This window comes from Neurospora tetrasperma, assembly GCF_000213175.1.
Source record: "Neurospora tetrasperma FGSC 2508 unplaced genomic scaffold NEUTE1scaffold_3, whole genome shotgun sequence".
Lineage (NCBI taxonomy): Eukaryota > Fungi > Ascomycota > Sordariomycetes > Sordariales > Sordariaceae > Neurospora > Neurospora tetrasperma.
This window is the reverse complement of record NW_009799101.1, coordinates 2958009-2971700: the sequence shown is the minus strand read 5'-3', so window position 1 is coordinate 2971700 and position 13692 is coordinate 2958009. Positions and strand designations below refer to the sequence as shown.

The window sequence follows — 13692 nt, the reverse complement described above, 5'->3', positions numbered from 1 at the left end:
ATCAGCTTTGCAATAGCCAATACTCCTCCGTCATCCAACTCGACCATTCCGTGGACCTCCCCACGCCGACTCCCGACCTGGTCTTGATTGGCACCACATTGCTTTCATTGACGCAGCCCTGTCATCTTCCTCACTACTGTGTACATGTCACTATCAGCCCCTCCTCTATCACCCAATCCTCAGCTCTGGGTCCTGAGTCTGGATGCGGCTCCAGAAAGGCCGAGTGGCCATGACACGGGCCAGAGACAGGTAGTTCTGGGTGTTGGTCAGCCGCATGCGCTCCCAAGAGGAGAGCTGAATATGCAAAGGGAAGGGTATCTGGTTCGTCTGGACGGGGAAGAGTGCATACGTCGACTGCCTCTTCGAGCCGTTGCACAGCCGGAAGACGCCTCATCTCTTTCCTCCTTTGCCAGCAGTCCGTCATGCTAATCACAAAGGTGATCGGCCCATTGAGCCCAAGTTTGCCACACAAGCCGTACGTAAAGCCTATTGACGTCGAGCCAAGGCCTCGGGTTAGGCTGTTGTGCATCCCGTCTGAGTCCATCAACCAAGGTCGAGGCTGTGGAACACAACATGCACTTTGTACTTCGGCAGACGTGCATTGTCTCTGGTCTTGACGGCTGGGGTTACCTGGGTCTCCCCGCGATGACTTAAGCAGGCGGACTCCCTGGCCTCCCACGACAACTCTCCACCAGTGTAAGAGGGAAAAGGCGAACGTGTATGTCAGCCAGATCTTCGACTCCGGTCTTCACACCAGCTCGAAACGATACGCGCGGGTCTACCATGGCACAATGTGGCATACCAAGATCCTGGTCGGACGGAGGACGATTTCACCAGGCTCGCTCCCAGCCGCAAAATGGGAAGAGCATTAGGTTTGGCAGTCTCAACGACAGACGGCGAGCAAGAGTTCCGGATTTTAAACGGTGGGACGGTGCCTCTAGGACTTCCCAACCGTGGGACTGCTTATGGAAAAGAGTATGCCTGAGCGGAGAATGTCAAGTCGACGAGAGATAACAAGGCTAACTTATAGCCAGGACCCGGAGCTATGGCATCGCAAGGGTAATTGCTCAGTATATCTATATGGCCGTGGCCAGTCGAGTCGGAGCCCTTCGTTCAAAGTGCCCTTCGACACCTTGCTTGCAACTCAATGTCAACCCCTGGTCGCAAGATGTATCAGACAAGATATCCCAGAAACAGTAGACATCAAAGCCAGCGAAATCGAGCTCTACATTTCTGCTCCACCTACGGCAACCGAAGCAGAGGTCATTCGTCATTACCTGGATATTCGCAATTTCTTTGCCTGGATTTTTCGGAGATCGATGGTGGGGGAACATCTTGGAGCAACCCTCATTCGTCTTTTACACACAATGACTGAGCTCCGATGTCTTGGGGTCAACAATGCGGACGACCTGTTGAGCTACGCCGACGAAGAAGGTTATCTGGAAATGTGTAATCAACCAGCACATGCCTTAGGCATGCTTCAATTTGCGGAGTATTGTCAAGATCGCAGGCTCTACATTGAGGCATTCACCCACTGTACCGGAATGTTTGAAGAGCTATACGTTGTCCCCGAATACCAGGCAAGCGTTCCTCACAACTACTTCAGCGTCGTCTAGTCTTGAGCTAACTAGTTAGCTAGGTTATCACTTCTGCAACTCGAAGGCTTCTTCGTCAGGCAAAAGCCGAAATGGATGAGAAACTTGGACAGGCTACGTTGATGTTGCAAAACTTCCTGGATGAGGATTTATCCCAGGCTCATCTAGGTCTGACGGTCGGCGGACGGTCTCATCTTGAGCGTTTCCGAACCTTCCTCCACGCTTTTTTCGCTACCAAGATCGGATACTACCCGCCAACATCAATCGACCAACGGTACTTGATATTCCCTCCCGCAATATATCGAACGATGCGAGATGACATCGAAGCTTTGTACGAACTCTTGGTGGATAACACATATACCCCGTCAGAAAGCATACCAGCCTCTGCTCAAGGGGGACTGTGTACTCTCCAGTGTGTCCATGGCTTTGACGTACGGAATAGGTACTCTCCGCTTCCCCACCCCCTGCCTTTACTGCCGGAATTACCTACCACCAGCGCGTCTCGAAGAACCTCCTGGCTGCATAAATCCGACAAACTAAAGCCAGACCAACGGGTAGTTGCACATGCAGCACTGGCGAAAGCATCTAACAGAAGCAAAGCCACCATCTACAGGAATCCACTTGTCATTGCTTATCAAAGATACGAAGAAGACTGCGTGTTCTCACCTCTTAAGATCGATAGACAAGAGAAGATTTCCCAAGTTGACGCGCGGAAAGTTCGATGGATTCTCGTCTATGCAATCTATCAAGTACTACGAGCCTGCACACAGGCTCCTCTGGAATGCCAGAACGTCGGAAATACATACTACAACATGGCCGTCAGTACCGAAAATTTACCGCCTTGGGATGCGGACGACTATGAGTCAAGCTTCAGCACTCGAATCTCAAAGGGAACAAGACAAAATGGCCATGCATCTTTCAAGTCGCTGCCAAACTTCTCACTTCCCACACCACTCATTCTGTCATCATTTCCGGCGGTGTTTACCTACGGCGAAGACAGGAAGATCAGACCGGATATTGACCACTTCGCGTTGATACATGATAGGACGCCTAGTAGGATCGCAACTGACCCCAGAACGACGTCCCCGCCCGTTGTTCCAACCCGAGTTCACAGTCTCACCAAGAGTATCAGTCATTCTCTCAATGCGTTCACTGGGAACCGACCAGCAGAGAAAGAGTCCACTTCACCCAGCCGCAGCAGGCGTGCTTCATACCACGAGATTGTAATTCAAGGATATGGGAATGGTACCAACGATGTCCACCCTGGCCATAGCGAGCCAACCATAGACAACAAACCGCCTCAGTCCCTTGCCGACGTCACGAAGGCATCCAATACCCAAATCCCAGAACAGGGTATCAGGACGCAAGGTATTACGCTCCGCTCACCATCGACCGCATCTACGTCATCCAATAACACCACCGGATCTAGTACGACAAGCAGGGAGACGGCTGTTTCTGCGTCTTCGACAGCGCCGAGCTTCTGCAGCTCACCAACATCACCAAAAGCCCTGGTAACTGGAGAAGAACTGATGCGCGGTATGACCCTAGAAAGCAACGATCTGGCACCTCCGCTCCCTCGCAGAAGCAGTCGACGGAGACCGAGTGAGTGCCACCCTGATCCTCTGAGAATCCGGAAAACTCAGTCAGCAACCTCTCTCGACATTGCTGGAAGGGGTGACAATAAGGCCAATTGTACCATGCCTATGCATGAGACGAGCAGCGACCCCTGGGCACAGTATGCGGATGTAGGCGGGCTGAGGGACTTGGAGGTGAAGGTTCCAGTGTGACCCCTCACGGGTAAGGCTCGTTTCACCGTCTGTGGTCAAAGTTTCCTCTGTACACTGTGGCAACTCATTTGCTTTGTTTTTATTGCGGAATTTCTATTTCAAGCCCTATCCTATCTACCAGACTTATGGAGTTCATCTTGATACCCAGCATTGATTTGGTTTCGTTTGTTCTAGGGTTCTTACTTTGGCAATCAATGCCAAATATTACACGTGCGAAAATAAAAGTTTCCCTTTTCAACATTGGTCTGCTCGTGAACAATTTGTGAAAATCCCCCATGTCAGCCCACAAGGTCCAGCTGTTCTGACTCCAAAGTAAAGTCCTAAGAATTCTCAGTCCGCCGGAATTGCTCCTGGGTTTGCCGTGTCTCCCTAGTTCCTACACATGCGGACAGAGCCTTGTCCAGCCTGGAACCTCGTAAATACCCACTGGTGCACTTCGGAAGGACGAAAGCGCAACGTCCAGAATTGCTAGGCGGCTCAAGACATACAAAGCTATGCATATTGGGGGAGCAGCCATGAGGTCATCCTTTTGCAGTCATCCTTGATTTGTGAAGTTTCTCCGTGAAAATGAGGCCACTGACAGCCATCGTGACTGCACGGATTCCCCAGTCCACCTTTCTGATCTGGCAGGAAACGTATATTTCCAATGCACAGATAAATGATCAAGAAGACAATGAAGACAGGTCATTGTCCAGATTCGGTCAACTTTCCTGTTTCTGCTGGTAACCTTTAACGTCAAACGACTCTTCGAACCCTCCGTGCCGAGTCATTGTGAATTTTCTTCCGGTACCCTCTTCGATAAATTCTGACACTCCTGACAAAACTTGAACTTCTTCCAAGTGTTCGGATGATGATGACTTTTCGGTTGCTGGCACCTCTTTCGTCTCTCACTCCCTCGTCCACCGCCTTCCCCTCGGCTTTCTTGGTTTTATTATGTACGACCCCCAAAAGGGCGCCCGTCGCGAACAACACCAGGATATAAACAGTGACGATTTGACTTTTTCTGAACCCTTTGATGTCCTTTTTGTACGTACTCTACAAGGTTCTTATCAGTGAAGTACAGCTCGATCTTCTGTGGCTTGTTGGGTGAGGCTTGGTGGTCCTTCAGGAGAATTCTTCAGAAGCTTGAATGTCCTGTGCCTTCTCGCGCGCGGAGCTGTGAGGAATGAGAGTGTGAGAGTTGTCCGGGGCAGGGGCAATTACCATCACCCTACAATCCCGTCCTGGTGTGTTTGTTAGTCTGGTACACAAAGTCGAAGCTTTACTGGATTTATTGTTATCGTGTCAAGAAACTTATATCCCAGGTCTTCCATTTTCAAGGCCTTGGAGGATACGGAGAGAGCCTAAACGGACGCTCACAAGAGGCTTCTGTAGCTTCTTAGACCCTTGTTGTTGTTGTTGTTGTTGTCGTCGTCGTCGTCGTCGTCCGATATCGCTTCAAACAGAGGACAGTTCCTCTATACAGGCTAATATGAGAGCACCCAAAACTCCCCTGCTCTACCCATGCTCGAAAAGCCAGATCACCAACTGAATCGAACCAGTTTCAAATTGTACAAACGTTGGAATGGGAAGGCATATAGTATTGATGTTGACAACCGCGGAATGATCAACTCCTAGAGCAATGTTCTAAGAAAGGAAGGAAGAAAGCAAGAGGCAAAGCCTGGACTTGAAGCTGCTGGGGGAAGGAGACAACAAACAAAAAGCGAGTAGTTGATGACTACTCTACTCTGCCTTCCTTCCCTGTCATCCAAATCCCAGAACTCAACCCCGGAAACCACGAAGCCTTGATTGCGTCAATCTTAAACAGCCCGCTGTTTGTACTCCGCCGCCAGTTTGGGTTTCCTTTCTTTTTCTTTTTTTTTTTTCCTTTTTTTTTCTTTTTTTTTTTCTTTTTTTTCTTTTTTTTTTCTTTTTTTTTTTTTTTCTTTTTTTTTTGAACTTGAAGTCACTTTCAGACCTCGTTTTGAGTCCATCGCTACGCACAAATTAGCTTGTTCAGGCTCACGAGTTGAAAATGATACCGTGATTCCAAACTGGTGGGATGGAGCAGATGCAAGTATACTGCTATGATGGCGGGATCAAAGGAAGACGATCTTCTTGGAAAGGTACAGAGTATGGAAGTATACACACGGCCATGCTGTGCGATTGAATAAGATATGTGATCAGGTACGTGGGAGGTTTGCCCTTGTCGTTGGTCATGTGCTTGACGAGGTTATTCAACAGATATTAAAAGAAGGGAATGAGATGGGAGGCTAACATGGGGAGTAGGAGCTTTGGAGCCTGTTCGAACAATATCGCCTCCTCCCTCATCAAAAGCTATCACCACGGAAACAAGTTTATTTACATTGGTTTTCCTCGCGCTACTTGGATGATCAAACTCTAAAATAACTACATGGTCGACAAAGCGCACGCTTATACTGTCGAGTCTGTTTCCATGACCATGATTACGATGCCACGAAGAAGTCAAAGCTATCCCCAACCGAAACGAAGGAAAGACATCAACCCCACTCCTTCATATGCCGCGCTTTGCGTCTAACTAGAAAGTACCAGCACTCAGCGTGTCATACGCTCGGACGATGAAAGGGTGAGTGCGCTCGGGGTGATGAAGCAGTCATCACCCACGCCGAGGCCAAGGGAAGGGACGCTCGTTGGAAGTCCATGCCCCGTTCATTCCGATCACTCGGCTTCCCTTTCACCGGCACTCCTTCCCTGTATCTCTAGGTTGCCCTGGTGTTCACTTTTCGTCCTCCGTTGCCACCTGACCAGTTGCCACTTCAGATTCGAGCCCGGTTTTTGTCGTCGCCCTTCCACCTCCGTCAAGGTTGCATATCCTCCAAGTTGCCCACTTCCATCTCCCTCATTTTCCAACTCCATTTTTCATCATCTTTCTCAGATTGGTGATCATTGCCCCATGAACCATCATTCCGAGGATCGACATCCCTCATGTTTTGAGCACCTCTGACAGTGTCTCCCTCAACGCATCAGATATGCGGCCAATACTGTGTCCACGACGGAGTTTCATACATCCTCGTGGGTACCTTTCGGAAAGACGCGAGTGCTACACCCAGCATCATGGTACGGACTAAGGCATATAGCACAAGAGTGATGACCACAAAACGGTGCCTTATGGCGTCGAGCGATGTACGTGTTGTTTTGATTAGAAAGCTGAAGGGCAAGCAGAGACCCAATACTGTGAGCGCAAGTGAACTGCCTCGCCAAATCCATGCCTCTGCAACGGATAGGAAACCGTAGTTCCACGCAGCTATGTGAATGCCAGCAAATAAGACTGAGAAGACTGCGAAGACGACCACCTTCACCATGTCTGGTATCTTCAGTAATTTGGCGGGTTGCGTTATAAATGAAGCCCGACGCTTATTCGTCTTTTGGGTAACAAGGGGGTGTTCGCTGCTTGGTAATTCTCTGCTCATCCTATCCATGCTAATGTCCTCGAGCACAGGCAACTGAGGTGCAGACGAGGCTTCAGATTCTGTTGTCGCGGGCTCGGACACAAGTAATGATGCCTCAACTGTTGCTTCTCCCTCAGGTTTCTCGCTGTCGACTGTCGTAGATGGACCGTTTGCTGCCCTAGGAATACCCGACTTAAGAATAAAAGGCAGACGGATGTCCTGAGGGCAATGTAACCAACACGAAAATTCAACGACGCCACAGAAGGCATTTGCCACAGTGATGTCCTCATATAGAGACACAGGGTACCCTCGGGACAAGCGGGCAATGATGCTGGCGATGAACCATAATGTCTGAATTATGGAGAGTGATTTGAGTGTCCAGTCACGCTTGGACTTATCGGCTAGTTCGTCGTCTGTTGGTAAACCCGAGAAAGACAGTCTGCCGCTACTCACAAGCTTGACAAGCGCCTCTGGGCTTATGCACTCCATCTCTTCCGAGGTGTGCGGCCTCTGATATACGCTTTCCTTGACAAATATAAAGGCTTGCGTCAAGCTGAAGTTGGCAAATTCTGCTCCTCCCACTTGTCGTATTGTTTTCCGAAGTTGCAGGGCAGTATTCAGATTATCCAAACTAAGAAGTGCTGCCACTTCAGGGAAGAGGAATGCAAGGAAAAATTTGAGAACGTATGACATTATAGCCTCCTCCTTGAAGGGTTTGTTTGGATTACAGGCATTGCCGTGATATGAGCTCCAGGATGAAAGCAGGATGGTGCTGAGGCAGGTCCAGATGATTCCCTCTGTCCCTCGTCCAGCAGGTTCAGGTTGGAAGCCGGTGAATGCTGGGGTGTCTCTCGCGTAGTACGGTGTCGGTGCCATTGGGCCTTGACGTCTCGGAGTCAAATAAGGGGGGACTGCGACTGTTCGTTGTGTGTAGGGTTTGGTGATGTGGAAATGGGCGGCAAGGTTGGCTGGGCTTTGCGGAATTAGGCATTCAACACAGAACAAACGAAGAAGATCAAGGGTTGCAATGAGTAAACTGGGAGAAAGAATAAGAGAAGCAAAGTAAAGAGCAAAGAATAGCAAGATCATCACTTTGAGGCCTCACCTGCTTGGGCACCAATTCAAGTTCAGCAGCTGGGTCCTGAAAGTCATCATCAGCCAATCGCGGCGCCCTCGCCGAGGCAGCTGAAAATCGTATTAGATTCACTTCCTGAATCGCTAACTGATTGTTACATATGTACACGTATTAACGAGCTTTGCCCAACTAAAAAAGCATGATTAGGAAATACGAAGGGAGAAAAATGCTTGAGAGAAGCACATCAAGTGGCTCTTGCAACATGTGGCATATCATCACTCGTCAGAGTACAGTCCATCACTGCCCGACTTGAGCCTCGATAACCTCAACTACCTATTGATTGGATTGGCCCTCTTGATAGACAGGTCGCTAACTGCCGTAGACCTCCCCGACTTCAACGGCCAGGTCCTGCGACTCAATCGAGCGCTCAGTCAGAGAGACTCTCGTCAACTAGCGAGTAATCAATCGATTGTCCCATACGAGTCCCACCAATCTTGGAGCCATCTTGAATTTTCAGACCTTCTCCTGGATAATACTCTCATAATCAAAAGAAATACTGTCACCCTCTACCACATATCAAGTGGGGTAAGGTGAGACAGTATTATTTTGATTATCACTGTACCCCCACGGCTCATCGCCATCGGCGAAGTTAAGGTGACTATCACGGACCCATTGGCGAGACCGGAAGATAGTTGTCACCGCCCAAATGAAAGCTTCATCCGGTGATCCAGAGGAATACTGATCACAGGTTGTGGCCGCAGAAAGTTCACTCGACCTTGGTCGAACGATCTACCGTAGTCAAAGGACCAGCCAAGCCATCAATAATCTCCGAACCCAAAGTATAGATCATAACAGATGGGAAGACGAGCCAGGCGCCGCTATTTGACGGGAAAATCAGCAAGAGTTTCATCAACACAGGTGTGGGAATAACCTACTTGGGAATAACCCACAACAAGATTAGATCGAACGTCGAGTTATGACCAATGTTGTCAAACCCAGAGTAATACTCATTAAGCCCTATACGCCACTCGCTGTCAACTTCTTCTTCCTCTTCTTCCACTCCATCACACTTTCACATATCCACAAAACTCCAGGAAGAAATATGGGGAAAAAAACTCACAATAAAGCACCGTCTTACTCAACGTCATCACCGCCGCCGAAAATCCCACCAACAACACCGTCGCCCCCCGTCTCCCTTCCCCCTTTCCATTTCCACCTCCCAACACCCCCCAGACATAAACCAAGTACATCACCGTCTCCAGCGCATTCATCATCCCCTGCGCGGCCGTGAACCCGTTCCGCTCGTTCCACGCCTTCCACCCGTACACGTAATCCACGCGTCCGTACAGCTCGTATGGTGCCCAGAGGGGGTAGTGCAGAGCGCCTCCTGGCATGGTGTGTGGGCGAAGCAGGACGTAGAGGGTGTCCCAGATTACGAGGGGGAGGGAGACTGAAAGCCAGAGGAGGGTGAGGCGGGAGGGGGTGGTGGTGAATGAAGAGTTTGAGGTGGTGGTGGGTTTTCGTGTCATTTTGAGATGGAAGTTTCGTTTGTGGAAATTGTTCGGGTTGAGGGGTGAAGGTGGTGATGAATGAAGCAGGACGTGAAAAGTTATGAGGCAGTTGAGGGGTGAAATCCGGGGTATATACAGGTCGACGACTGAGAGTGGTGGTGTTTCAGGAACAACCCCTCTTTCGCATGGTTAGGTACTTGCGCGTGGAACTTGGTTGGGATGGAAAGAAAGACGAAGGTTAAATGCATCCATGCTACAACGGTCCAGCTTAACTAGAAAAGATGAATCTTTAACAGATTGCTGTGGGTTGTGCATGAGCCAAAGTTATGCTGGTATCGGACGGCAGATTGCTTGTTCGCGGGTCTTCCTGCGCTGCTGGGAAACCGAGCGGCAACGGCACGCTATGACATGGCGGGAAGGCACGCCAATTGGCCCAATGGCTACGGCGGGTAACTGTTGGGATGTTGATTGGGTTTCAGCAACAATGAGCCCTAACAGGAAACACCTCTGGTCTGTAGTAAACTGAGACCAAAGATCTTGGGATCAAAGGCTTCAGAGCAAATATAAGAGCCATAAGTGGTACTAATGGGAAGTTGAAAAGAACTTCAAGAAGAAAATAATGCAAAAAGGCTCTCTATGAGTAAACTAATTTCTTGTGCCGCTGAGGAGCTGGGTATAAGTGATAGCAGGCTGTGTGCCCGCTAACTATTCGCTAACAAATAACAAAAGAAAGCAAAATCTCAAAACATCACGTTGGAAAGAACAACGACATTGGTGTATCTGACATATGTAACACCGCTCTGAGCTCACTTGATTGAAGCAACCTCAAGAGCTTCCTATACTCAGCTTGCTGTCAAGAGACAAAACAACATAACCTGGAAGAGTACCTATGAGCAAAGAGCGAAGTTGACGAGCCTGTGTCATTCCATCTCGCGTCCTTCCCAGAGGTAGGAACCGTGGAGGGTGAGGCATGCCCTTATACCTCGTCTCGTCACACGAGGTTGCCTCGTGGGGTATTGTCTCCTGATGCTGATATCTCAACTCTTTCGGGGTGGTACAGGTCGACGTACGAATCCTGGTCGAGACACACCTTTCCAGCCTACATTATGGCTTCCATACCAGGAGGAAGTGCTTGGTCCCCAGACTGCGTCTCCATGAAGAAGTTTATCAATAATCGTGATCTCCTGCTCTGCCTAGGCGATGTGGTAAGGTCATCTTTTCTGTTCTGTTCACTGCCTCTCGTTTCTCTTTGCCTAGCTTTTGTACCTGTTCTCCTCCCTCCGCTCCCACCTATTCCTCTTCTCCGTTTCCATCCCTTCCCTTCCTCTCGATGATCCTCTTGTTCAATTTGCCGTGTTGATGGTCATTCCTTTTGATGGTCGTCTAACTCCCCTTCATTCCGATTGGAGACCGCTACCTCCTACAGAATCTTCGTCTCACCAGCTGGGCCTTCGCTGCCGCCTTTGAGCGTGCTCTCTTCCGCGTCTACATCCTTAGCAGTTCACAGCGTTTAAAGGACTTGATGGCTCCACGACAAAATCTTTCGCCTTTTCTGAGACATGTCCGTCATCTCTATGCACGCAACCTTATCGGTGAAATTTTAAAAAAACTCGTCATTGTGGTGGGGACCAAAAGATGAATATTTCACTGAGAATGTCTTAGATGGGTTGGTGAGTTGTTCGTAAGTTCCGCCATAAAAATGACTGCCAAAGATAACGTGAAGATGCAACCATTTGTGGTAGATGAGGCTGACAATTTTTTTCATCAAATGTTCAGGATGGATCCATACCCCAATCTCCTCAGATCCCTATCTCAGTACGCACCCCGTCTCACCGTCCTCGATCTGTATTGCAACGCTGGATTAGGGATCGATCTTATACCTTCTGAGCTCCGTAGATTTCGTGGGCTCAAGGAGCTTAGTCTTCGTAACCTTCCGGATTACTGGGAGGAATACGTCGAAGCCATTACCACGGTTCTGATCAACTCCCCCAACATAGAGACGTTGCGCTTGATGACCACTGAATGGGGCCCAGATCCAGAATCAGACCCATGCTATCAATCGCCAGGCCATTGCCTCTTTGGGATACTGCCTCTCATCTGCGAGAGATTTGCGAAGGAAAGCAAAGGAGGCGGGGGGTCTCTGGGCGGCAACGAACGGGCGAATATACCACGTCTCAAGCTCCGAGAAGTGACCGTTGATCATCACTCGATGAATCGGTTTATCCTCGATAAACCCGATCCGGATCTCCCTGAAGACTCGTTGAGATACACTGGCAATCGCCAGAAACCTCTCTATTTGGAGAAACTCACCGATCTTCAATATCTCGAACGCTTGCATGTCGAGATGATGCCAGAGTGGACCAAAGCTCAGCGCCTTGATATCATCCGCCTACCGAATTTCACTCCGGCCATCGCCCCGCGACTGCGATCACTGACCATATCACCAGCCTGTACTCGAGAGTCCCGCAGATGGCACGACTGGGTTATCGGAAACAACTTTCTTGAATACGCTTGTAAAGTCTCGCTAGGTAGACTCGAAAATTTTATCCCAAACTCGCGGGCCGAGAACCTCATTTTCGACTGGTCCGACCGCGTCAATTCCCATGACAGCCTGTACACACTGCTTTTTCTCCTAAAGCAGCCGGACCCCGCGAATTCCCTCCGACGACTTGAACTCAATACGCCGGGCGACTGGACGAAGCTGATCCCCTCCCTCAAAGACACCTTGTCGCATCTTCGGAAGCTCAAATATTTCCATTTTCACCTGGCAGAGTACTATCCTCCACTCTGCCTCTCGTTGGAGGTTCTAGAGCGCCAAAAGTATTTCGAAAAGATGGCGGCTCTTGCAGAAGACTTTTTCGAGGTGCAACCGAGCCTTGACTTTGTAGAAGTCAACCACTTTCTGTACCAGGTCGTTCGATGGGGTCCCGGCGCCCGTGACTTTCACATGGTCGAGATCTTGGATCGGGAACGGGAGTGGGTTGCACCAGAAGACACCCCGTGGCAAGGGCCAGAGAAGGACGCCGTGCCTTTCAGAATGATGTTATGAATGACACTTGAGAGGGTGATGTTCATACGTCCATGAAGGAGCAATTCGAGTTTAATTGGGAGTTGCTGTCTGCTCAGAACTCGGAAAGGGGTTCAGTTTATCCGACGACGGGGTAGGAACACGAGCAAGTCAGCCTATAGAAGCGGTGAAACCAAGGACACGTCGAATCATGATACCAAAGACTTGCCAGTTTACAAAATGGATGAACGTGTTGCAACCGGTACGCACGAAACTATGTGGTGATGCAAGAATAAGGGGCAGGCTTGGCAGAGTAGCAGCCCGAGCACGTCACTAACAACTCTGGGTGCCAAACCCGGACACCTATTTGTGTGAACAGTACTAACCTCTAGGTAGTGTAATTATGTCCGGTACCAGAGGCAAGCCGAGAATCACGGAAGGGGCGCACCTGGAACTGATCGGGAAGACCCACGGGTGGCGACGTGATAGAGGGCGTTCGGCGGTGTGAGGCCTAAGGTGATACTGGTCAGGAAGCATACGAAAATGTACAGGAGCCAGCGTTGTTGCCCTATTATCATAGCTCATGCGGCTGAGCGATCAGACAGACACCATGCACGTCCGTCTGCCCTCGATTTCCACTGCGAAGGACTGGAAGGGAACTGAAACCGTACGCACCGGGTGTATGTATGTAGATATCTGTTGGTTTGTAAAGTTGAACGGGTTGGCTTATTGCTATCGAAATGGGAAATGCACTTGCAACCATCCAAAGGTCCATCATGATTATTGCCAATGCATAGCACCAACAGTTGTTAACTTAAGCCTGGCCTTTTTGTGTCTCGTTACCCAAAAATATAATTTCTCTTGTTCCACAGCAGCTCTGATTGTAGGTATTGGGGATGATGTAACGGCCCCGTCTGCTGTACACCAAGCTCGTTGTACATGGAAATCGCTGTATGACTGATCCTCGCTTGAGAACATGTGAATCTGGAAAAAAGAAGTCAATGATAGCGACAGACAAGGGCATTCCACTAGACTCTACCGCGGAGACAGGATGCTTTTATTGTTGCTGCGGGTGCTGATGGGTCGAATGGGAAGATATGAGGGAGGTACACTAGAGATATAACATGTATGTATGAGGAGGGTAAGTGTTGCTGGGTATGAGTAGATGTGGGGCAGCAGTCATGTTTGGCACAAAATGTCGTGGGCGTGTCAATGTGCCAATTCGGAACCCAGCCTCCCTCTCTTGGACCCTTCCAAGGACCCTGATCATCGCTTTGTGTCGCAAGCACACCCACACTTTTTCCACGACA

General features: G+C 49.5%; 6 protein-coding genes across 6 annotated transcripts; 3 read left to right on the top strand and 3 right to left on the bottom strand.

Moving 5' to 3' along the window:
* Positions 1–783: 783 nt before the first annotated feature.
* On the top strand, positions 784–1616 carry NEUTE1DRAFT_42455 (uncharacterized protein; the record flags this gene model as incomplete). Its single annotated transcript, XM_009852007.1, has 2 exons — positions 784–975; positions 1044–1616. 2 exons carry the CDS (start codon positions 784–786, stop codon positions 1614–1616), a joined length of 765 nt encoding a protein of 254 aa, XP_009850309.1.
* Positions 1617–2407: 791 nt separating this feature from the next.
* Positions 2408–3387, top strand: NEUTE1DRAFT_122288 (uncharacterized protein; the record flags this gene model as incomplete). The annotated part of the gene is made up of 1 exon (XM_009852732.1): positions 2408–3387. The coding sequence occupies one exon, from the start codon at positions 2408–2410 to the stop codon at positions 3380–3382; it is 975 nt and encodes a 324-aa protein (XP_009851034.1).
* Positions 3388–4675: 1288 nt separating this feature from the next.
* Positions 4676–5210, bottom strand: NEUTE1DRAFT_41034 (uncharacterized protein; the record flags this gene model as incomplete). Its single annotated transcript, XM_009851924.1, has 2 exons — positions 4676–4817; positions 5101–5210. Coding segments are annotated over 2 exons (252 nt in total), but the record flags the coding sequence as incomplete, so codon positions are not given.
* Positions 5211–6363: 1153 nt separating this feature from the next.
* On the bottom strand, positions 6364–7941 carry NEUTE1DRAFT_110126 (uncharacterized protein; the record flags this gene model as incomplete). Its single annotated transcript, XM_009852731.1, has 2 exons — positions 6364–7825; positions 7895–7941. The coding sequence occupies 2 exons, from the start codon at positions 7939–7941 to the stop codon at positions 6364–6366; spliced, it is 1509 nt and encodes a 502-aa protein (XP_009851033.1).
* Positions 7942–8630: 689 nt separating this feature from the next.
* NEUTE1DRAFT_122287 (uncharacterized protein) lies at positions 8631–9258 on the bottom strand (the record flags this gene model as incomplete). The annotated part of the gene is made up of 3 exons (XM_009852730.1): positions 8631–8742; positions 8800–8881; positions 8985–9258. The coding sequence occupies 3 exons, from the start codon at positions 9256–9258 to the stop codon at positions 8631–8633; spliced, it is 468 nt and encodes a 155-aa protein (XP_009851032.1).
* Positions 9259–10481: 1223 nt separating this feature from the next.
* NEUTE1DRAFT_82024 (uncharacterized protein) lies at positions 10482–12424 on the top strand (the record flags this gene model as incomplete). The annotated part of the gene is made up of 4 exons (XM_009852729.1): positions 10482–10602; positions 10785–10874; positions 11038–11056; positions 11179–12424. 4 exons carry the CDS (start codon positions 10482–10484, stop codon positions 12422–12424), a joined length of 1476 nt encoding a protein of 491 aa, XP_009851031.1.
* Positions 12425–13692: the final 1268 nt, after the last annotated feature.